Below are 23,314 nucleotides of genomic sequence, written 5' to 3' on the forward strand. Positions count from 1 at the left end.
GAGGATACCAAGGCTCTGATACCATGTTAGAAACAAGAGACCAAATTAAAGAAAGTGTTTTGTGTATTATTCAGTCTGATCAAAAAGTACAATATACAAGGGGTATATATAGGTGCCAAAAGAATCAAAGTAATAAAAGCATAGAATCCTACAATTAATATACAGATATGATATATAAATATAAACGATACTGACAGATCTAAAATGATTCTAATGATTCTCTAACATGTCTAATTATTATTTTTTGATACTGACACCATTCAACCTAATTATAATTTATCTAATTACTATTTTAAGAATTTATTAGTTCCTATTTTCACAAATCATTTTTACGTAAATCTCATACTTAACAGTTAACACATCAATAGGTAACTGTTTGAAGACGTTTTGTTTTTCGAGTAAGTGGTTAGAGACTGAAAGCAACATTTACATTGATAATTTGATATTATTACTAATCAAACCATACAATACAATATAATATATATAGCCAAAAACAAAGTCTATAAACACGTAAGGCATAAGCATAAATCCTAATGAGGATAAGAGTATAGCAGAGGAGGTTACGTGATAAGCAAGAAACAGAATTGAAAAGTTAGTTAGAACAGAATTACATAGTTAGTTAGTGTAGTTAATATCAGTAACAAAGTTTCCTATGTATCTACCAGTATAGCTATCAGTAGTGAGAGTGGTAGAGATGGAAAACTAACTTTAACAATAATACAGAAAACAATTTAGATTAAGTCTCTTCTCTTTCAATCCTTCTACTCTGCATAATCATTCTGTTTTGAACTCTATTAAATCCATAACTAGGAACACAAAACTCAAGATACCACGGTGTTGCACATGCCTTTAAAATAGACACAAAAATCAAAACACAAAATCTAACCAGGAAATTAAGACAAAACAAATTTGGATATTGAATATCGATTTCAGCTCTTGATTAGAATAAATAATGATACAAGTATGTTCAGCAATTTTTTGTTACGCATCCATAAATTTATTGTTACGCAAGCACATACACAAGTACACAACAGTTAAATATTATAGTAATAACATGTTACAGACATTATTATTTCACATACATACATACTAGTAACAAATATTAACACACTCAATTCACAAGATTTTTCACTTGCGGCGTCTGATTGTGATAGGACTCCTGACTCTATGCTTTCTATCTGTCCATATCATTTCACCAAATTGATATTTATCAACTTGAATCACACTTGATGCCTGCACTATGGCCTTAAATGTTTTCTTCTCATACATTCTCTTGAAAGTCAAGGAATTGGGCACGATAGTAATTTTGCATCCATCCACTTTGGCACTTGCATTATATGTGCCTGAAGGGCCTACATTGGTTAATGTACGAATAACCGTTACCGGACTCAACCCAAGATTTGGTAGTGTAATTGAAGGGTAGTTCAAGTTATCAATGCTATGACTTCCTTTACAAACAAAAGTTTTGTTGAAATTAAGTGCTGAAATTGCTTGTTGGTCGTATCCAGATGCACATAAGAAGTTCAAATAATCAATAAGGTGAAGATCATAAACAAGTCCTGGCTCCATTGCAAGGTTAGGTTGAACATGTCCTGACCCATAATCAAATGAGTTTGCTAAATCACGATCAAATGCATCCTGAATCGGCCTATTTGTGTTGTCCCGTGTGGTTGCTGGAATAATGGAATCAAGGATATCATACACACTTCAATAGGTAAAAAATTAATAATCTTAAATATATATATATATATATATATATATATATATATATATATATATATATATATATATATATATATATATATATATACAAACAACAACAAAACCTCGTCTCATTAGGTGGAGTTAGCTACATGAATTAAAGTGTGCGTGTGCGCGCGTCCTTCTATCTCTCTATGTTTATTTTATACTAAATAATGCATCAACTAGTGTGTCTATGGAAGCTATGATATGTATATATAGAGCAGATATAGATATAGATCATTAGCATACCAGTGGTCATGATTGCAGATTTAATAGCTGCAGGACTCCAATCAGGATAACGTGTTTTGAGAAGTCCGGCAATACCAGAAACATGAGAGGCGGACATAGAAGTTCCTTGAAGCACATTGAATTCGAAGCGACGACGATCAGTTTCAAGATTAGAGGGACTTACGCCTAGTGAATATGAAGCAAGTATATTTACTCCAGGTGCAATCACATCAGGCTGAAATCATCCAAACCAAATTCAGCCATCTAATTCAAGATTATTATTAAGGATTATTATTATACTAAAGTAAAATATTCTTAAATAACAAATGTAAGTACATACCTTGAGTATGGATGGCTGAATCTTATTGGGTCCTCTAGATGAATAAGAAGCCATAACTGGAGCTGGCTTTGTTCCTACCACCGTTGTTGCTTTGGAGAGTTTTACTGTAAGAGACGGCGTCGGAGAAGGAGGAGTTCTGGTAATAATCAAAGAAAAATATGGTTGTTTTTACATGAAAACAACTTCACGTGAGTAGTAAGGAAGTAAGGACTATTTATCAGAATAGTTTACGTGGCAGTTATGACGTCATAATAAGAAGGATTGGAATTGTGGGATGTTAGGGAGTTAGGAAAGTATCCAGGCGTTGGACCCCTCCCTCGACTGCGATAATTGACACTGGGCACCATCTGAGGTTCATCGCTAACTGTTTTGCCTTGTTTTTGTTGATTTTCGAGCAGCATTCCCATTGCACCCGCAGCATTTGCTTCCAGACTCTCAGCAACTGATTTTATATTCCCTTCTCTCAAGCAGTTCACAATTTTACCTGCAACTTTTGTACGGTTAAGTGTACCTGGCCTGCAAAATTGACTATATACATATGCAACAAAAATAGCATATGGGTTAAGACTTCAAATTCTAACAGAGATTTAATTATAACAAAGGAAGGTAGCTAGTATAAACAACTTACGCATCTTGAATTGTGGCATTGGCAAGTTTACCGTCAGTAGCCAGGATAAAATCAAAGGCCTGGTTAGGTGGCAATGTTACTGAAAGACTACCTCCCTAGTAAAGAGAGGGAAAAAGAAACCGAAATCATTATTTCAAGATTACAATATGATATAAGACACAATGGTATGATGAGTTCGTTAAAAAGTCAATTTTTTATATGACAAAGTCTAGGCGATCACTTTTATTAAAATTTATCCGTACTTAACTAATAAAAGAAAAATAAGTAATTTTATATCTAAAAATGTTTAGTAACAGAAAAAAATCAGCTAAAAATAGTTATAATTTGTCTTATTTAATATTTATTAATTATTGTGATAATTAATAAATGTTAAATAAGACAACTTCTGGCTGTTTTTTTGTTTCTATAGTATTACCGTTCCATACTATTAGATGTAATTTCACACCATTAAAAATATTAATGATGACTAATTGATGGCTATAAATCACAAAATTTACCGATTTCCTAACACTTTTTTAACATATATTTATATTTTAATATGTATTTTATATTGGTGGCTGACTTTAGAAACTGATTTTAATGTACACATAGCATAATCATTTTATAATTATAATGTTTTAAAAAATATTGTTAAACTTATAATATATTTTTATTATTATACAACATTTTTTTAAAAGTGTTGTTTAAAAAAATATTATCAAAATAACAAAAAATATAATTTTAATTTCAACCATGTCCGTATAATTATCATAATCACCATAATATAATTGTCTCAAACATAAAAAAATACTTATCAATTCACTAATAATATTTAGCAAAACACTATGGCAAAAGTAAAACAAAAACCCAAAATGAGTGATTATGTAGTGTTAGGAATTCAGTAAGTTTTGTGATTTGTAATTATTAATTAGTTATCATTGATATTTTTAATGGTGTGAGATTTTATCCAATGATATAGGATTGTTCATTTTTTTTTTTTTCTGGTTGAGTGCTGACCAAATTTTTTTTCGTTTACAAAATCCACGTTAAATTAAACATGTTGGGAGAGAATATAGCTAAGTAATGTTATATGATTGGGTGTGATACCGTGATTTGTCGACCGTCACTGAAGGTAATGGTACTGCGAAACTCCCTATCTATTGTGCTAGCACCAATGGTGAAGATCCAAGGAGCACCATTGACAACAGTTTGAGGTGCAGGTCCATCGTTCCCAGCTGAGGCAACTAATAAGATGTTTCTAGAAATTGCATGGAAGGCCCCTAAGGAAACCGCATCGGTGAAGATGTCTTGTGCAGTTACAACTTGGCGACCACCAACAGAGAGGTTAATGACATCGACACCATCGCTTATGGCTTGGTCTATTGCAGCCAATATATCACCCTCGTGGCAACTCTTTTCCTCTGTGGGAGACCAGCAAACTTTGTAAGCTGCCACTCTGGCACTTGGGGACCCACCTTTTGCGGTGCCGTTCCCAACTGCAAATACATGCGCTCCCGGTACAAAATTGCCACCGGCTATTGATAGAGTGTGAGTGCCATGCCCCTCGAAGTCACGTGCTGTATGCATCGCTGGGCTGATGATGTTTCCATTCGTTGCCTCAAAAGCTTTGCTGAAGTATCTTGCTCCAATTAGCTTCCTGTATGTTTATTTCACATTCATTCAACATATATCAGAATTTAAGTTTAATACATCAGATTTATGTGTTTTAATATACAACAATTTATAATTAAATATCCCTGTTATATTATCGGTACATTAACATTAAAAAGGAATGTAATTAAAATGATAACCTGTTACAAGGATTTTTTGTGGAACGAGGGCGCTTGTCTAATTGACAAACGTTGCCCCCTTGCCATTTTGATGGGACGGGGCCATATCCGTTGTCACTAAAGCTTTTGGATTCAGGCCAAACCCCTGTACAACGAGAATGAGAGAGAGAGTTTGGTTATCTATTTCCATACATATATTATACATTATTTTGTAATGAATTTTATGGTGTTTATAATTTAGTATTTAATTTTTATTTAATTTATTTTTTATGATAAAGTTTAAATATTTAATAATTATTTATTTTATATTTTTAAAAATAAATATTTATTTTTAATTTTTTTTAATAAATTAGACAAATATTTTTAAACACCATAATAATCATGTTGTTTTGTTCTTATTTAGCAGTTATTTACATGATTTGAAGTGTAAAAAGTAAAAACAGATTGGTAGTGTGTGAAAAATACCAGAAATCAGTTAGCAAGGTAATTACGTGATATATATACAGTTAGAGCTAACTACTCACACTAACTAACTCTGCCACGTCAGTATCTATAACCAGAAACTTCTAATGCTCACACTAACTGACTAACTTCTAATGCTCACTTCTTTAGTTTTTACTTTCTACAAATTTCTCTTTTCCTTTCTCCTTGTCAATGTGTTTTGATTAATCACCGAAATAATAATGGGGAGATACTCTCTTAAAAACATCTTTACATTAAAATAATATTATGAATTATTAGATAGTTTAATAAAATATATAATTCAATTTAACATATCAAACTTTTTAAGATTTACAATACTATTTTCATAGAGAGATATACTAAAAAAAACAATTCTATTGTCACGCTTTAAAAACATGCCAAAAAACTAAAAAAAGCATAGCAGAGTTTTTTTTATTATGTGAGTATTTTTCATAATAATTTTATAGAATCTGAAGTAATAGAAATAAAATATAGATTATTACCAGCCATTTTCAATGTACAATAGTTTTTTGTGTAGGATCAAGAATAATAAAATTACCTCATTGAACGAATTGAATCATAGAATGTTTAGAAGTTTAATTAATTTCTCACTTCTAATGTGTAAGAATAATTTGGATATAAGTTACTGTTTAATTTTATACTACCTGTGTCAATGTTGGCGATGATTGTATTTTCACCAAATCTACCCTTTTGCCATGCAGTGTTCCTAGCATTTCTGCGAAGTCCAAGAAATTCCCATGACCTTGTGGTTTGAGGTTTGCGCTCTTTGCTCAAGAACACTGACACCACATTCGCTTTTTCTGTCCCACCCAAAATACACATTTTGCATGTCAGTTATTGTCACCGGCTATGACTAATTGATGAATAACTTTTAGGCAATTCTGACAAAAATTTAAAATTAAGAAGAAGTATAAAAAATTAATTTTTAATTAGTTAATATTAATTAATGTTTATATTGTAAAATTTTTTATTTCTATTTTTTTGAGGATTTATTATTTAAGATTTAAAATTTAAATTTACAATTTTAAATTTAGAGTTTAAAATATAAAAATAATTTTAAAAAAAATTGATTAATATTAATATTAGTTGAAAAAAGATTAACTCTAGAGTTAAATTCAATAAAAAAAATACTAGCATGATTTTAGATTATATTTAATGTATGTTTTCAAAATATTTCTTATTATTTTATTAATTATTAAAATTATTATATAAAAATATATATTTTAAAATATATCAAATAAGTATAAAAGCATGAAAAATGTCATTACTACATAAGGCATATAGGGGATATTGGGGACATACTAGGGTCAATGACAGCACATAATAGGGTCGGTGACAAAAGGTAAAAAAAAAAAAAAAAGCAAGTTGAAAACAAGGATTTAGATTTAGATCTGCATCTGCTCCAATTTGATGTCTAATTTCGTATCCCTTTAATTAAATCACGATAGGTGGACCAATTTGTTAGTTTAGGTTAAAAATTAACATTAATTCGTGTGGTAAAAACACTGTTGGAATGAAGTATATTCTCACTTGCAATAATTGCTGCTTCTTCTTCGTCAAGTAAAGCTGCAAAGCCATTGATGTGCTTATTGTATGAGTAAATCATGCCTTCTTTCGCTTTCTCATGGCTGTTATCAAATAATGTAAACACACTTAGTCCATTATTATATGTTTTTTTGTGCTATACATAGCAAAATAGAATTAATATCTACTAACCAAAAAATTTCATTATAGCAAAATCATTAAATTTGTGAAAAATGATAATGTCACTTTCATTTTTTATGTCACTTTATACATATTTTTTGTATTATATATTTATATAATTTTATAGAAAAAAGAAGCAATATTATTATAATAAGTTCAAAGTAGTGATAATATTTATTTTCTCAAACTTTTAGTATTAATTAACATTTAATTATGTTGTAGCATATACAAGATTTTTAAAACAATATAATCTTGTTAAATAACATTTGTCATCATTAGCAAACTATTATATACTAATAATATTTATAAAACAAATACTCACATAAAATTATCTTTATATAAAAATAATAATTAAAAATAATTAGTTCAACTATTTAACCATTTCATATGTCATCTTCCTATGAAAATGACTTTATGTGAGTAGTAATCTTAGAATTGATGATATATTATCAAATTACTACATCTTGCTAATCCATGCTTTATTTGTATACCTTCCCAAAACTGAAGCTAGTAGACCATAGTGAGAAATTGTAGCGGCTTCCATGTCTAAAGTGGTAGGGCTTGGTCCATGAGAATGTGCTCCCATGTATACAATGTAACACTGAAAAAAAAACAATAATAATAATAATAAGAAAAGAAACCAACAATAATAATGTATGTGTAAATTAAAACAAAAAAAAGATGGGAAATTCATCATTATTACTACGATTTTTCAAAGCAGAATCTCAAGAGAGCATACCCTTTTGCTGCCATGGACAGTTTCCGGGAAGAATGTGAAAAGAAGAAACGATGAAAGAATAAGGTGAAGATAGTAAATATTGGAACTCCCCATAGTTTTGAAGGAGTAGTTGTTGGCAGGATTAGGGGGCACACAATTAGCACTCATATATACAGAGATTTCTTTTCTGAATTATTTTATTACTCAATCATTAACACTTAACATTCCAAGTATATTTAAAGTGCGTTTTATCAATTTCATTTGAGCTACACTGTATTCTCGTCACTTTTTGTTTCCCTCTCAATAATTAACTTCTTTAGTTATGGCTGCATTTAATTAAAACTAATTTAAATATAAAGTATTAGATTTATTCTTTGGGTATGCTGTTTGGCAAACAAGTCCTTACTTTAAGTGCCATATATATAAAAGAGATTAATTTTGATGCCGTCCTATAATCATATTCGTTTTTTGGATGAACATTCACATTTACGTTATCAATGTAAAAAATAGTTATTTTTATTGATATAGTATTATGTAATTAAATGCACATATAAAATTATTTTATATTTACAGTACATCAAAATTAAATTCATATATAAAATACCCTGCGTGTTTTAGGATTTAAGAATTGAAGTATAGATTCTTTGTTGGGTTGTGGGTCAATTCGATCACCAAAAAAAATATTATAAAAAATTAATTTGGTAGATTTACATGTATATATTACATTAAGTTAATATTTAAAAATGGTTAGATAATTTGATAAATTTGTCATTTAATAGATTTCGACTATCACAACATTCACGCTAAAACACAACTCATGTAAATTTTTACCCATTATAAAAATGATAAATATATTTTTAAAGGGCATTAATTCTCAAAAAAAAATACTCGAAAGCAATTACAACAAAAGAGGTATTTTTTTTTTTTTTACATTACCTGGCCTCTTGTTGTCGCACTTATCTTTCACCCTTGATAATTATATTACCTAGTACCAATAAGAGTTTGTCAAAAAAAAAAAAATTCTAGATGATTATTTTATATAATCAAGAGATGTATGTAAACAACTTTCTTTAACTACTAATAATCATCAATAATATTTTTGAACATTTTCCGTAATAATTAATTTTTTTTTATCTTTCTAGTAAAAGGCAAAGACAGAAAAAGCACAAATTTTTTATTTCACCATTTGTGCACTGAGTTCTGTCTCAACTACTCAAATAATTTAACAGGACTTATATATCTTCGTCTTGAAAAAAGGAATAAATATTTGATTTTCATTCTTTTAGTTTCATTAAAATTTTATTTTTCTTGTATGAAGATTTATTATTATATAATTTTTGTTAAAGATATAATCATTTATTTGTCTCTTTTTATCGGCTCGAATTTAAAAAAAAAATGTTTCATGATATAATATACAAAAAATCACATAAATCTAAAAAAAAAAATTCGTATGAAAAATATATTACAAATATAATCATTTATATATATATATATATATTCTTTTATATTTACTTAAATTTAAAAAAAAAAAGTAGTTTATAATTTAATTGACAATTTTTTTTTAATTATTCTTCACATACAAGTTATTTACACATACAAGTTCATATAAGTCACTTATATTGTATTGTTTAAAAATTTTTGGTGTATGTGTATTGATAAATTTTGTATAATTCAAAACTCTTCCTCTTCTTTCTTGCATTATAAAAGTGAATTTTATTGAGTTAGAATTAACTTGTATAAACTTGTATGTCAAAAAAATTTGTATGTGTAGCAGGTCTCTTTTTTCTTTCCTCTTCGTGCGTAACTAACCCTTTTATTTTGGGGGTCATAATATATACATACATATATATATGTTTTCTCCCATCAATTCATCACCATATGTCTTAAGGAATTTCCTCAAAGAACTTTTACAAGGAACTAGTGAATGTTTCTAAAACGCATTTATAATGTATTTCAAAAATTTTATAGCTAATTTTTTCTCAAATTATCATTTAGGCTCTTTCATGTTTTGTGTTCCATATAGTATCTACTTACAGTCAAATATACTGTTCAAAGTGAGATGTTTTTCATGTAAGGACAAACAACTAACTATAAAATACTTTTCATGTCTAAAGCGAAAGCATGCAATAAATTATCATACCACAATAATGAGATACTTACATCAACTTTATTTTGGTACATCTTTATTTTTTTTATGTTATTCTACTTCTTAACTTTCACGTTAAATATTTAAAAAAAAAACTTACATAAAAAATATACAAGATCCGAATCAATTCACATTATTACTCCGAATATATTCCAAGAAATTCCCCCAAGTTTTTTGCTTTTGAGTTCAGACGTTTTATTGTAGATTTTGTTAGACCCTGGAGAGTTTTTTACTATTAAAATTATTTTAGAAAAGAACGAAATAAAAATAAAAAGATATAAGATAAAAATATATTACATACAACTCAAAATCTTAAGGTGCTAAGTTAATAAGTTTTTCATTTCTTTATTTTTCTTTATTTTCTCTTATGTGATACGCTCTTTACACTTATTACAAATTGCAACATTAATAATAACAAACTTTTATTTCCTTTATCTTTCATTATTCTTTATTTATAGAAGTTTATTGACTCTGATGAACTTTCCTTTTCTACTTTATTTTCATTCCGTTCATTATTACATTTTGAATTGAATGCATGTGTTTCACGAATTCAGGGGCATGTTTGGAAAGAGAGTTTGTGAAAAAAAAATGGTTATTTTTCAGTTTTTAAAATAAAAGTTATTAAAGCACTGTTAGGATGATTTTCTTTGTGAGAATAATTTTAAAATTCAGATATTGTGTGTTAGAGTTTTTTATCTTTTGAAAACAAGCTAAAGTGAGAACGCGGAACAGTAGGTTGTTGTGGGCTAGAGTTCATAAACAAACTTTCACAAAGATAAAGTTCAATTCATCACTAAAAAAAAAAAAAAATACTCAATGTCGTTGAATTTTTCGTCAGATTAGATTTATCTTGTACGTTAGTAGCAGATTTACTAGCAATAGAAAAATGAAATTCACCAGGTCAAAAATTTATTGGCAGATTTACCTTTTCGATGATAAATAAAAAGAGAATTAATTAAATTTTATTTTCTCATAACTTTTAAATTATCACATATTTCTTTTCTTTCATGAAGGTACATGGTATATTTATTTTTTTAGTTTTTTTTTTTTTTTTTGTATTTCTCATGGTAAAAGGTAATATATGTGTGGGGTATATGAAAAAAATTATTTGAAAGAAAAAGTAAAAAGAATTAACTTAAAAAAAATATTCATTATTATGTCAAAATTCTTTTGATATATTTCTATTTTGTAATCATGAATCTAAGAAGTTTTCTTATTAAGTTGAGTAAGCATTTAGTATTGAGAGTTTAAGGAGTGAACCTAACCGAAACAAACTTGGTAAGAGCTTGAGTTCGTCGTGAATAGGATTAGGAAGAATTCTAGAGAATTGGTGTTTGTAATCTTTGATAAAAATAATGAAAAGTCTACCATAATTATGGTGGATATTAGATGTAAATCACATTACACAAAGTGATTAAATTAGAATACATAAATGTATTATATTCTCTTTTCTATTTTATTTTATTTCATTTTTTATAATATAAAATTAAATTATCCCCTCCATTATCGATATCACAAACACAACAATAATAAAATTATAAAATATGTTTTTAATTTTCAAATTTTAAAAATATAAAAAATATCCTAAATTTAACCCTCCTTCTCTACACCACTAAAAACTTTTAGACTAAATTCAGTTATACCAATTATCCTACCTTCTCTTTCAAAAAAACCCAACTCAACATGGTCACATATGAATACTAATACGCAAAGCAGACAAATTAAAGATAGGTTGAGACTTGAAAGATCAAAGTCTAAAAGGTACTTAGAATATATGGCTCTCAACAAAGCAGTCACATGTATGTAATATGTGAATGCAAATTAAAGAAAGCCACCTATATTACTCACACAAATTAAAGGTGTAATAAAAGAGATAAAAATAAGTATCATCAACAAAGAAGCTATAACTCAAATATTAAAGTCTCTCAATACTCACCTAAAATTGCAGATTCTTATATTCAACCGTCACAAATTGGAGATGATTAAATATTTATTTTAAACTTTGAAAATAAATAGTAATTCCATCATAAGTCTAATAAAAGAATAATGTGGTATAACCTAAAAATTTTTAATTTATTTTTGAAATATGATTTCTAACCACAAGATCCTACGTACTCTTTGACTCTTTCAATTTTATTGATTACACATGGTTTCAACTCTTCTCTTTTGCTAATAATTGAATTCGTGTCATCTCTTTTACATAAAAAATCCACATTAATATTATGTACCACTGCTTAGTAATGACATTTGTTTACACGGTGCGTGACAATTCAAAGTAATGGAGACTCAAATCAAGGTAATGTAAATTGTGAAACACGTGGCTTTATTTGAGAAGAAATGGAGAAAAAACTAAACTATATATATATATATATATATATATATGACGGAAATTCTTAACATCAAAAATAAAAATACATTAATATTAATTTTAAAATTTATTGGACATAAATAAATCATGAGGAGAAAAACTAATAAAAACAATGTATTTTAATAGAAATAAACATTGCAACTTGCTTTTGGGATTGTTTAGTTAATTAAGGTGTGTTTTCTTGTTTAGTTTAGAAGAAATTTGGAAGGTTTTAAAAGGTTAAATATTCTTCCCGAGATTTAACATTCAGAAAGCAAGAGTTTTAGATATTTTTATTTATCTGCAAACTCCACATTTTCAAAATTTTCCACATAAAAAAAATTCAACCAATTTTAACTTAATTTACCTCTTTATTCCAATAAATTACTATATTCCTATTTATTATTATTTACCATTTTATCTCAAATATTTTGGTAAATGATAAAATTATAAAAGTATATAACAAAATTCTCAAATTTCTATTATTTATGTTAAACTCGTAAAAAGAAATTAAGATCTTAAACCTTCTATTTCTTTCTTTTGTAACTCATGAGCACGCTCTTCAATTCATACAAAAATGTTAAAATGATATATATATTATGAACATCGAAGCAGCCACGACATTTGAAGAAAGAGAATATGTTGTGAACTGAAGGGCGTATTTACCACATGTGGTGAAGAAATCAAAGTCCATCATGTCTTTATTAGGAAAGAATAGTTCGTAAATGTGGATATCCTTTGTGCATGAATTTCCAATAGTGAATCGTAAACTATTCACGTGCCATGCACTCGGTATATATATTAACACGAATTCTACATCATTCACCACCATATATAAACACAAAAATAATCCATCTACTAAGATAACATAAGAATATATATCTTGCATTATCCTTTGAAGTTTGAACCATGTCACCAATTATGTCGGAAAAAATGGTTGTCTTAATATTGCTTTGTGTGTTTATAGTACAAGTGTCTTCATCAAGTGAAGCAAATGCACTCTTAAAATGGAAGGCCAGCCTTGAGAACCAAAGCCAAGTTATGTTATCATCTTGGAAGAACGGGACAAGTCCATGCAAATGGAAAGGAATTCAATGTGACAAATCAAAATCCATCACAACCATCAATCTTGAAAACTTTGGACTCAAAGGTACACTTCACAGTCTTAGCTTCTCTTCATTTCCCAACCTCATTTCCATAAACATATACAACAACTTGTTCCATGGAACCATTCCCTCACACATTGGTAACATGTCAAAAGTCAACACTTTGAACTTTTCTTTAAATCATTTTGAGGGTTCCATCCCTAAAGAATTGTGGACACTGAGGAGTTTACAAAAGCTTGATCTTTCATTGTGTTATCATCTAAGTGGACCTATCCCTTCTTCCATTGAAAACTTGGCCAACTTGACATATCTAGACTTAGGAGAAAACAATCTTTCTAGCCACATTCCTCCTGAGATTGGGAAACTAAGAAACCTTTTGTTTCTTGGTATTGCTGAGAGTAATCTTGTTGGTTCCATTCCCCATGAAATTGGCATGTTAACAAATCTTGAGTATCTTGATTTGTCAGGAAATGTTCTCTCTGGTAATATCCCTTCTACAATTAGTAACATGACCAATTTGCATGAAGTTTCAATTTCTAATAACACCCTCAATGGTACAATCCCTTCCTCCATTGGGAGCATGTCTAACTTGACATTGCTATGGCTTGATGGCAATCAACTTTCTGGATCCATCCCTGCATCTATAGGAAACTTGTCTAATCTCTATTCGCTTCAACTTGATTCGAATAGCCTCACCGGATCCATTCCTTCCACAATTGGAAACATGACAAGTCTTGTTGAGATTTTTCTCCGCTTTAACAATCTTTCAGGACACATTCCTGCCTCTGTTGGCAATTTGATCAACTTGGAATCCTTATATCTCCAAGGAAACAATCTCTCTGGATCTATTCCTGACTCAATTGGAAAGTTGAAAAGGCTCTCCTTTCTTGAACTGTCCTTTAACAAACTCACTGGCACCATTCCACACTCAATTAATAACATTACCAACATGATTGACTTTCTAGTAGCCTCAAACAATCTCACTGGTCAATTGCCACCTAACATTTGCTTAGGTGGTTCATTGAATTTCTTCAATGTTGATCACAACCATTTCACTGGTCCAGTACCAAGTACCTTAAAGAACTGCTCTAGTCTTGTTAGAATAAGGTTAGAGCAGAACCATTTGAAGGGAGACATATCACAAGATTTTGGCATTTATCCTAATTTGGTGCATATTGACCTGAGTGACAACAAATTTTATGGTCAAATTTCACCAAACTGGGGGAAGAGCCATAATCTTCAGAACTTGTTGATGTCCAATAATAATATTTCTGGTGCTATACCAATACAAATTGTTGAGGCTACCAATCTAGGAAGGCTTCATCTTTCTTCTAATCATTTGAGTGGAAAGATTCCAAATGAAATAAGAAATATGAGAAGACTGTTTGAACTCAAGATCAGCAACAATCATCTTTCAGGAAACATTCCATCAGATATAGGATCATTGCATGGTCTTCAAATCTTGCACCTAGCAGGAAATGAATTGAGTGGCAACATACCAAGACAAGTTGTGCAGTTACCCAACTTGTTGGAATTGAATTTGAGCAACAACAAACTAGAGGGAAGTATCCCTTCTGATTTTCAATCATTGCAAACTCTTTACTCTCTTGATCTTAGCGGCAATTTGTTGAATGGACCAATACCAAAAGTGCTTGGAGAGTTGAAGGAATTGCGATTATTGAACCTTTCACACAACAATCTTTCTGGGACAGTTCCATCAAGTTTTGATGGCATGTCAAGCTTGATTTCTGTCAACATATCATACAATCAACTAGAAGGCCCTCTTCCAAACAATAAAGCCTTTCTTAGTTCTTCAATTGAATCATTGAAAAATAACAAAGGCTTGTGTGGTAATGTATCTGGCTTGGTGCCATGTCCAAGCAATCTTATCAGCAAAAATCATAAGGTCATGTTATTGGTATTGCTTCTTGTCTTTGGAGTACTAGTACTTGTGCTTTCTGTGGTGGCTGTTTCTGTATATATTCTTTGTAGAAAAGCAAGAAAGAAAACAGGCACAAATCAAGAAACACAGCCAAAAGAACTTTTTTCAATATGGAGCCATGATGGGAAAATGGCATTTGAAACTATCATTGAAGCCACCAACAATTTTGATGACAAATATATCATTGGAATTGGAGGGCAAGGATCTGTTTACAGGGCTGAGTTGCCTTCAGGTATGGTTGTTGCTGTGAAGAAGCTTCATACAGAAACATCCAACTTGAAATCATTTGAAAATGAGATCCAAGCATTGACAGAAATCAGGCACCGAAACATCATAAAGCTGTATGGTTTTTGCCAGCACTCGCGGTTCTCATTTCTGGTTTATAAGTTCTTGGAAGGTGGAAGCTTGGATCAAGTACTAAGAGATGAAACACATGCAACTCTGTTTGATTGGAAAAAGAGGGTGAATGTGGTTAAAGGAGTCGCAAATGCTTTGTCATACATGCATCATGATTGCATACCCCCTCTTGTTCATCGCGACATATCAAGCAAGAATGTTCTTCTAGATTCAGACTATGAAGCTCATGTATCTGATTTTGGAACAGCCAAGTTCTTGAAACCTGGGTCAAGTTGGACAACACTTGCAGTCACCTTTGGCTATGCAGCTCCAGGTAACTATTTATAAAAATAATTAAGCATATAAATACATTGCTTTATTATGAATAACTTGAAAATTTGAATGATTAAATGTAGAGCTAGCTCAGACAATGGAAGTGACAGAGAAATGTGATGTATATAGTTTTGGAGTGCTTTGTTTGGAGATTCTTATGGGAAAGCATCCTGGGGATCTGATAAGTTCATTGTTGTCACCATCAACAGCATTAATCAGTTGCAATTTGTTATTGGTTGAAGTCATAGATCAGAGACCTCCACATCCTGAAGAATTAATGGTTGGTGATATCATGAAGATCATAAAGTTGGCACTGAATTGCTTGAGCCACAGTCCACAATCTCGACCAAGCATGCATCAAGTGTCCAAAGAGCTTATGATAGGAAAATTGCCTTTTGCTAATCACCAGTTTCCTATCATCAGAATTGGACAGCTCAATGAAGAATGACAAACTCCACTTATATGATTCATCTCAGCATCCCTTTCTTATTTTTTTTTTTATTTAATTAGATTGGTGTGTTTTGTTAAAGATAAGTGTGTTGTGATGTTGTTGTGCCTACCAAAGGAGGTAGATAAGTTTGTTGTGTTAATGCATGAATAAAAGTAGAGTCGTATGTTGCGCTAATAGAAGAATTAGTCCCAAAAAAAGCTTACTTTCATATACGAAGGCTATATATAAAATATAAAGTATTTTTTAGATAAAGTATTTTTTAGATAAATCGTAATGATATTTTGATATTTTATTGATATTAAAATATAAATTAATTTATTTAATTATTTTTAATATATTATTTTAATTATCAAATATTTAAAATATTTTTTATTTTAATAAATAATAATATATACTATATCTAAATTTATTTCAAGAATATATGTTAAGAATAAGATTGGATACGCTGATAAGTGATGGTATTTAGGTGTATTTAAATGTGTTCGAAATTTTTTTTTTTTACTTTTTATTAAGACACAGTTGGACACAGCAGACACACATGTCAAACAAATATTGGTGAGTGTTATGTCCGAAATGTGTCCGACACACGGATACAACAACTTAACGAAGCGTCGTCCTTCAAACTCAGCTATCAATTTGACCCCTAAATTACATTGAAAATTGAAAACCTTTTTGTTAATTAAGAATTCAAGCTATACTAGTGCACACATCAATCATTTCAAAGCACAATAATAATATGAGAAGAGATTAAGTAATTATACAGGTGTTTCAGGAAATTCAATATGACATCGGTCAAAATAAAGAAAAGTGAAAGTTTATAAAATAAAATACTCATTAATTCGGTGTTTTAAGATTTTGAATTGACTGGAATGTGAGAGCTAGTTAGTATGGTAATATAATATAATATTTTTTTTATAAAATAGTATGGTCATAATACTTTGGAGATTTGAAAATTAGGTTTGTTTTTTAATTGAGAAGAGTAAAGTATCGTTTTTGTCCCCAACGTTTGGGGTAAATCTTATTTGTGCTCTTGGACTCACGAATTTGGAGTATCCTACTTTCACGCAATTCACAGGGTTCAACAAGCAATCGATATTTTACGATCAAGGATGTAGTACTCTTTGTAGTAGCGGTCCTTATATATCGTATTAACAATCGAAAGATGGTCGAAAGAAAAGATCTCTATTTGACAGGGCTTCTTCCTATACCTATGAATTCCATTGGACTCAGAAATGATACATTGGAAGACTCAAAAGATTCTGCCAATATCAATAGGTTTATTGTTCCGCTCATGTATCTTCCAAAAAGAAAAAAGATCTCTGAGAGCTCTTTCCTGGATCCGAAAGAGAGTACTCGAGTTCTCCCAATAACTAAAAAGTGTATCATCCCTGAATCTAACTGGGGTTCGCGGTGGTGGAGGAACTGGATCGGAAAAAAGAGAGATTCTAGTTGTAAGATATCTAATGAAATCGTCGTTGGTCCTATTTGTATCCCTAACGTTTGTAAAAGTGATTCAATGTTATCCTGTCGTCAATTACACATCATGAGCACTTTAGTTTGAGTTTTAAAAATCTCTTGAAGTTAGAATACAAATGTCTGGGATAGAATCGATGATCTACTCCGAAAAATAGCTCATCAAATGTTGAAACTAATTCCTATAACATTTACATAATTCACTTTTCTAGGGTCATAATTGAATCTAAACACAAATAGTGGGTATAATATTAAAATCGACCACATTCAAGTGAGACCTAATTGAGAATGAATACATTCAAGTGAGAATAATTGAAAAATATAATCTGATTTGTTAGTATAATTGATAGTAGGATAACATTGAATCACTTTTATAAACGTTAAGGATACAAATAGGACGATTTAAACGTTAAGGACACAAATAGGACGATTTAAACTTTAAGGACACAAGTAGGACTTACCCCAAACGTTGGAACAAAAACAATACTTTACTCTAATTGAGAAAGAACGTAGTTTACTCTAATTGAGAAAGAACGTAGATAACTGTTCACAGGCACGGACCTATTCATTAAGGTCCCCATTGAGTTTTTAGAAAAAAATAAGTATATATATGTATATAATATCTTTATTGTAATGTGTATTTGTCCTTATATTTAAAGAAATTTTATTTATGCCTTAAAAAATTTATATTATTAAATATTAACACAATAATAAAAGTTATTGCATTATATAAGTTTAATTTATTAATATTCAAAAAATTAAATTTACTCATAATAAATAAACAAACAAATAAATAATAATAATAATAATAATAATAATAATAATAATAACAAGCCAAGCGAAAAAGGAGGGTAGAGGCCAAAAATCAGCAATCACCATTGCAACATTCACTAATTTTATTGACAATAACAAATTAGTGGATATTGAAATGGTGGGGCACCCTTTCATGTGGACAAATTGAAGACAAGGAGAGGATTTGGTGAAGGAGAGGCTTGACCGCTATTTAGTTGGGATGGAATGGAAGTTGATGTTTCCGAATGCAGTGGTGCACAGGCTCACAGAGTCAGGCTCGGATCATGCTCCAATTTTGATGGAAACCGAACCTCAATCCTGGCATAGTAAAAGGCGGTTTAAATACCAGGAACGTTGGTGTAGAGAAGAGGATGTCAAGAGAATTGTCAGTGAAGTGTGGAGAATGGAAGTTGTAGGCTCGGCTATGTTCTCTTTGGGCCAAAAGTTGAAAGTTTGTAGACATAGACTAGTTCAATGGCAGAAAACTCACAAAGCAAACTCCCGGAAAGAAATTGAGGACCTTCAAGCTAAACTAGAGGAGTTGCGGGTGGCTGGAATCAATGGGGGAGAGGAGGTTACCAGTTTGGAGGAGAAGTTGGAGCTGGCATATTTGAAAGAAGAGAGCTATTGGCGAGAAAAATCTAGAATCAAGTGGCTAAAAGAAGGAGATCAGAACACTAGATTCTTTCACCAGAAATTTCAATCAAGGATGCGAAGGAACAGAATTTGGAGATTAGTGGGGAGGGACAATGAGATTGCATCGAAATCGGAGGATATTGCAAAGGTAGCTGAGGACTACTTTTGCGATATTTTTACTTTTTCTTGTTCGGCTGATCCGAATCCATACTTAGAGGATTTGGAGCCTAAGGTTACAGCTTCCATGAACCGTAGGCTCCAAAGGCCAGTAACTATGGACGAGGTCAAAAGAGCTACATTTAGTGTTCATGCTCAGAGTGCTCCTGGTGATGACGGGTTTACAGCTAAGTTTTTTCACTTTTTCTGGGATATAGTTGGAGGTGACGTTTTTAAGGCAATGAGAAGTTTCTTTCACAGTGGCAGAATTTTAAAAAGCTTCAATCATACTCAAATTTATTTTATTCCAAAGGTGCCAGATGCCAGTGACATGACTCAGGTACGACCGATCAGTTTGTCTTCAGTTATGTATAAAATTATTTCTAAAGTTATGGTGCACCGATTACAAGGTATTATAAATAAAATTATAAGTCCAAATCAGAGCGCATTTCTCAAAGGAAGACTCATTTCAGATAATATTCTAATTGCCCACGAATGTATGCACTATTTGAAAAATAAGAGAAGTAGGGCAGAGCATGAGATGGCTGTTAAACTAGACATGAGCAGGGCTTATGATAGGGTTGAATGGCATTTTTTATGGTATATTATGGATAAGTTGGGGTTTGATGCTAAATGGATTAACTGGACTAAGAAATTGGTAACGACTGTTTCTTACTTTGTTGTTGTGGAAAGTCAACCTTTTGGCTATTTTAGGCCAAATAGGGGCATCCGACAGGGTGACCCCCTATCTCCATATCTCTTTCTTTTTTGTGCAGAAGGACTTTCCTTCTTGCTACACAAAGCATAGCAAAACAGATTAATTCAAGGAGTTCAAGTTAATCGGAGATGCCAAACAGTTAATCACCTTTTGTTTGCTGATGATTCAATCCTTTTTTGCAAGAGCGCACCTAATACAAGTCAAAGCATTCTAGAATTGCTAGAGACCTATGAGGGTTTCAGTGGGCAAAAAGTCAATTTGAATAAGTCGGCTATCTTTTTCAGTCACAACACACCTCAGAACACAAGACTAGCAGTTGCTCAGACACTAAATATTGAACATATTGGAGCACAAGATAAATACCTGGGACTGCCCTCTATAGTTCAAAAATCAAAGAAAGAAACCTTTGGAGCTATCAAGGATAAAGTTCAGAAGAGAATTATGGGTTGGAAAAGAAGTCTATTGTCATCAGGTGGCAGGCACACGCTATTGAGAGCGGTGGGGGAGGCGATTCCTATTTATACACTCTTTTGTTTCAAGCTCCCGGACACGCTGTTAACTGAGATTCATAGCATGCTCTCGCAATTTTGGTGGGGTCAAAAAGGCGCAGAACGAAGAATGGTTTGGATTAAATGGGACACAATGACAAGACCGAAGAAAGATGGAAGGCTGGGGATCCTTGATCTAAGGGAGAAAAATTTGGCTTTATTAGGCAAGCAATATTGGCGTCTAATGAAATACCCTAATTCTACTATATCAAGAATGCTCAAAGCTAAATATTTCAGATATACAGATTTCCTACATGCAGAGATAGGAAGTGTACCGTCGTGGGGTTGGAGAAGTGTTCTTGAAGGACGCAAGGTGATCGAGAAAGGCTTGTCATGGAAAATAGGCTCCGGCACTAATGTTCGCATCTTCCATGACCCCTGGCTCCCACCACCAGTTCCCCTTAATGTACCTCAAAATGCACTCACAATTCCGCCAAATCTGCAAGTGTATTACGTTAGCGCGTTACTAAATCTTGATAGAAGCTGGAATAGAAATCTGATTGAGTCAATTTTTTCAGTTGATATATGCAATAAAATTTTTTCAATCAAACCAACAGAGGAGGAGGATGAAGTTAATTGGTGCTGGACAAAATCTGGTATATATGAAGTTGGATCAGGATACAAAATTGCTTATGGATTCTTTCATTCTCCTACTTCATTGAGACCCCAGAACATACACAACAGAGTCTGGAATAGCATTTGGGAGTTGAAATTACCACATAAAATTAAGATTTTTCTATAGAAAAGTCTTCATGAAAAGCTTCCGGTGTTGCAACAAGTTCACAGCCGGTTCGCATCCACTCCTGTCACTTGTCCAAGATGCATGTTGAAGGCTGAATCAATTTCTCATGCTTTGTTCCAATGCCCCCTGTCTTCAATAATATGGAGCCTAAACTTAATAACCTCTGACCTATGGATGAGAGAAGAAGAAACTTTTTTCAATTGGTGGCAACGAGTCTTATCTTGGGCAGCGGCTCAATTCGACGGTAGACAAAAGACCCTAGCTACTCATAGCGGCACTGTTTTGGAGCACTTGGAAAGCGAGGAATCAGTGTGTTTTTGAGAAGGTAATAAGCCCGGCACCAAAGATAGTGAAAGAAGCCAGCAATTTAGTGCGTGAACTCGTGAGTTATACCTGATAGATGCTACTAATTTTCTTTACTCTTCTTTTAAGCTCTTAGTCTTTCAGTCACAGTTGGTGATAAATGGGAATACCCAATTCTTTTGTACTTCCTTATGGAAACACTTTTATTTTATATTAATAAAATAACATTTATCTTTTAAAAAATAATAATAATAATAATAATTCTTGCCACATTAGCCAATTAATTAATTAAGTAAAGTCTAAGTTTAACTTCTCAAATATAAAAGATATTACTAGTATTTAATAATTTTTTTAATATATATATATATATATATATATATATATATATATTATTTATTTGTATTATTTTATTTAATTTAGTTTTAGTCTTACATATAATGATTATTCTCATTTAAAAAATTTCTGCCATAAATTTTATAGAGTATCAACTCTGATCTACAATTAAATGACAACAATTTATTGAAACATTAATTTACAAAAAGAAAGATATTTGATTATTTAGACCTAAATATAAAAAAAAATTGTAATTGTTTAATTTAAATTTTTGTCTTTTTTACTATTATGTTTTTTTTTTTTATCTCTCTCACATAATTATATATTGAGATGTAATTTTTTTTCATATTATATAAAAGATAATCAATAAAATATAATCTGATAGATATAAAATATTTGATAAGGTATTAATATTAAACGTATTAAACACAACATTGTCACAATATTAAAATAAGAAAAAATAATTTTTAATTAATATGCTTTTTGATATGTTAATTAAATTATTATAATTTTGTTAATATACTTAATTTTAGATATCTAAATATATATATTAATTTTTTAAGAAAAATATTTAAGGATCATCAGAATTTATTATTTTTTATCATTATTTTTAGTCATTAGTTCAATTCATTTAATTTAGTAAGTTAACAACATACTTTTAGCTCGCACTTTTAAATATTGATGGTTTATTAATGACCAAAAACAATAAATTTTAATAAATTTTTAATATTTATTATTATTATTGTATACTAATTTTTCCCCACTAATAAAATTTTCAGGTCCATCATTGATTGTTTAAGCATGTTGGTTTGCAAGGTTTTCTAACAAGGAGAATTCTATGGTGTGGATGGCATTAAACATCCACACCAGTGGATATTACGTGTGCATAGTAGTTGACAAACACGTTTGAGGTAGCACAAACTTGCAGGTTCAATTGATGTGACAGCTTATCCGATAGTAGCAATTCTTTTGCAGCTTCTTTGCACAAATGTACAGTAAATTAGATGGCTAATGAAATAGTAATAAGACAAACGCAATGTTAATATTTTTGGCAAGTTGGGTCTAATAGAGAACTTGTGTTCTTTTTATCTATGTGGCTATGAAAGATTTTTCGGTTTAGATTACCACATTTGTTGAGATCTATAGAAATGATTTTCTTTGTAGATAAAACAAGGTAAAGGTAGCATAAAAAAAGAAATGGGCCGATTTTTTTTGGACTTGTTTAAGATAAATAGGCTTTTTGTTTTCTAAAAAATGAGATTATATAGTCTTGTTTGAATTTTTTTTTGTATAAAATGGAAGGGATTTTACATTATTAAATAGATAAAGAAACTCATTG

General features: G+C 30.7%; 3 protein-coding genes across 3 annotated transcripts; 2 read left to right on the forward strand and 1 right to left on the reverse strand.

Moving 5' to 3' along the window:
• Window positions 1–908: 908 nt before the first annotated feature.
• On the reverse strand, window positions 909–7,830 carry LOC112744391 (subtilisin-like protease Glyma18g48580). Its single transcript, XM_025793997.3, has 11 exons — window positions 7,635–7,830; window positions 7,387–7,496; window positions 6,722–6,819; window positions 5,836–5,991; window positions 4,730–4,853; window positions 4,026–4,575; window positions 2,940–3,034; window positions 2,543–2,839; window positions 2,312–2,447; window positions 1,993–2,206; window positions 909–1,673 (listed from the first exon to the last, which is right to left on the reverse strand). The coding sequence occupies exons 1-11, from the start codon at window positions 7,779–7,781 to the stop codon at window positions 1,129–1,131; spliced, it is 2,472 nt and encodes an 823-aa protein (XP_025649782.1). The 5' UTR covers window positions 7,782–7,830; the 3' UTR covers window positions 909–1,128.
• A 5,209-nt stretch (window positions 7,831–13,039) lies between these two features.
• LOC112740663 (uncharacterized) lies at window positions 13,040–16,531 on the forward strand. The gene is made up of 2 exons (XM_025789261.3): window positions 13,040–15,824; window positions 15,907–16,531. Exons 1-2 carry the CDS (start codon window positions 13,040–13,042, stop codon window positions 16,269–16,271), a joined length of 3,150 nt encoding a protein of 1,049 aa, XP_025645046.2. The 3' UTR covers window positions 16,272–16,531.
• A 2,228-nt stretch (window positions 16,532–18,759) lies between these two features.
• LOC112743280 (uncharacterized) lies at window positions 18,760–21,259 on the forward strand. The gene is made up of 3 exons (XM_025792498.1): window positions 18,760–19,671; window positions 20,233–21,051; window positions 21,155–21,259. Exons 1-3 carry the CDS (start codon window positions 18,760–18,762, stop codon window positions 21,257–21,259), a joined length of 1,836 nt encoding a protein of 611 aa, XP_025648283.1.
• Window positions 21,260–23,314: the final 2,055 nt, after the last annotated feature.

Source organism: Arachis hypogaea, chromosome 14 (genome assembly GCF_003086295.3).
Source record: "Arachis hypogaea cultivar Tifrunner chromosome 14, arahy.Tifrunner.gnm2.J5K5, whole genome shotgun sequence".
In the NCBI taxonomy this organism is placed as follows: domain Eukaryota; kingdom Viridiplantae; phylum Streptophyta; class Magnoliopsida; order Fabales; family Fabaceae; genus Arachis; species Arachis hypogaea.

Excerpts from the sequence above, each read along its gene's own strand:
- LOC112744391 (XM_025793997.3), bottom strand. The coding sequence starts at position 7,781 with ATGAGTGCTAATTGTGTGCCCCCTAATCCTGCCAACAACTACTCCTTC. Across the intron at positions 6,820-7,386 it reads CTAGCTTCAGTTTTGGGAAG|CCATGAGAAAGCGAAAGAAG; the intron begins GTATACAAATAA and ends ATTTGATAACAG. Across the intron at positions 4,576-4,729 it reads ACAAAAAATCCTTGTAACAG|GAAGCTAATTGGAGCAAGAT; the intron begins GTTATCATTTTA and ends ATAAACATACAG.
- LOC112740663 (XM_025789261.3), top strand. The coding sequence starts at position 13,040 with ATGGTTGTCTTAATATTGCTTTGTGTGTTTATAGTACAAGTGTCTTCA. Across the intron at positions 15,825-15,906 it reads CTTTGGCTATGCAGCTCCAG|AGCTAGCTCAGACAATGGAA; the intron begins GTAACTATTTAT and ends GATTAAATGTAG.
- LOC112743280 (XM_025792498.1), top strand. The coding sequence starts at position 18,760 with ATGGAATGGAAGTTGATGTTTCCGAATGCAGTGGTGCACAGGCTCACA. Across the intron at positions 19,672-20,232 it reads ATGCCAGTGACATGACTCAG|AGCGCACCTAATACAAGTCA; the intron begins GTACGACCGATC and ends CTTTTTTGCAAG. Across the intron at positions 21,052-21,154 it reads CAAATCTGCAAGTGTATTAC|AGGAGGAGGATGAAGTTAAT; the intron begins GTTAGCGCGTTA and ends TCAAACCAACAG.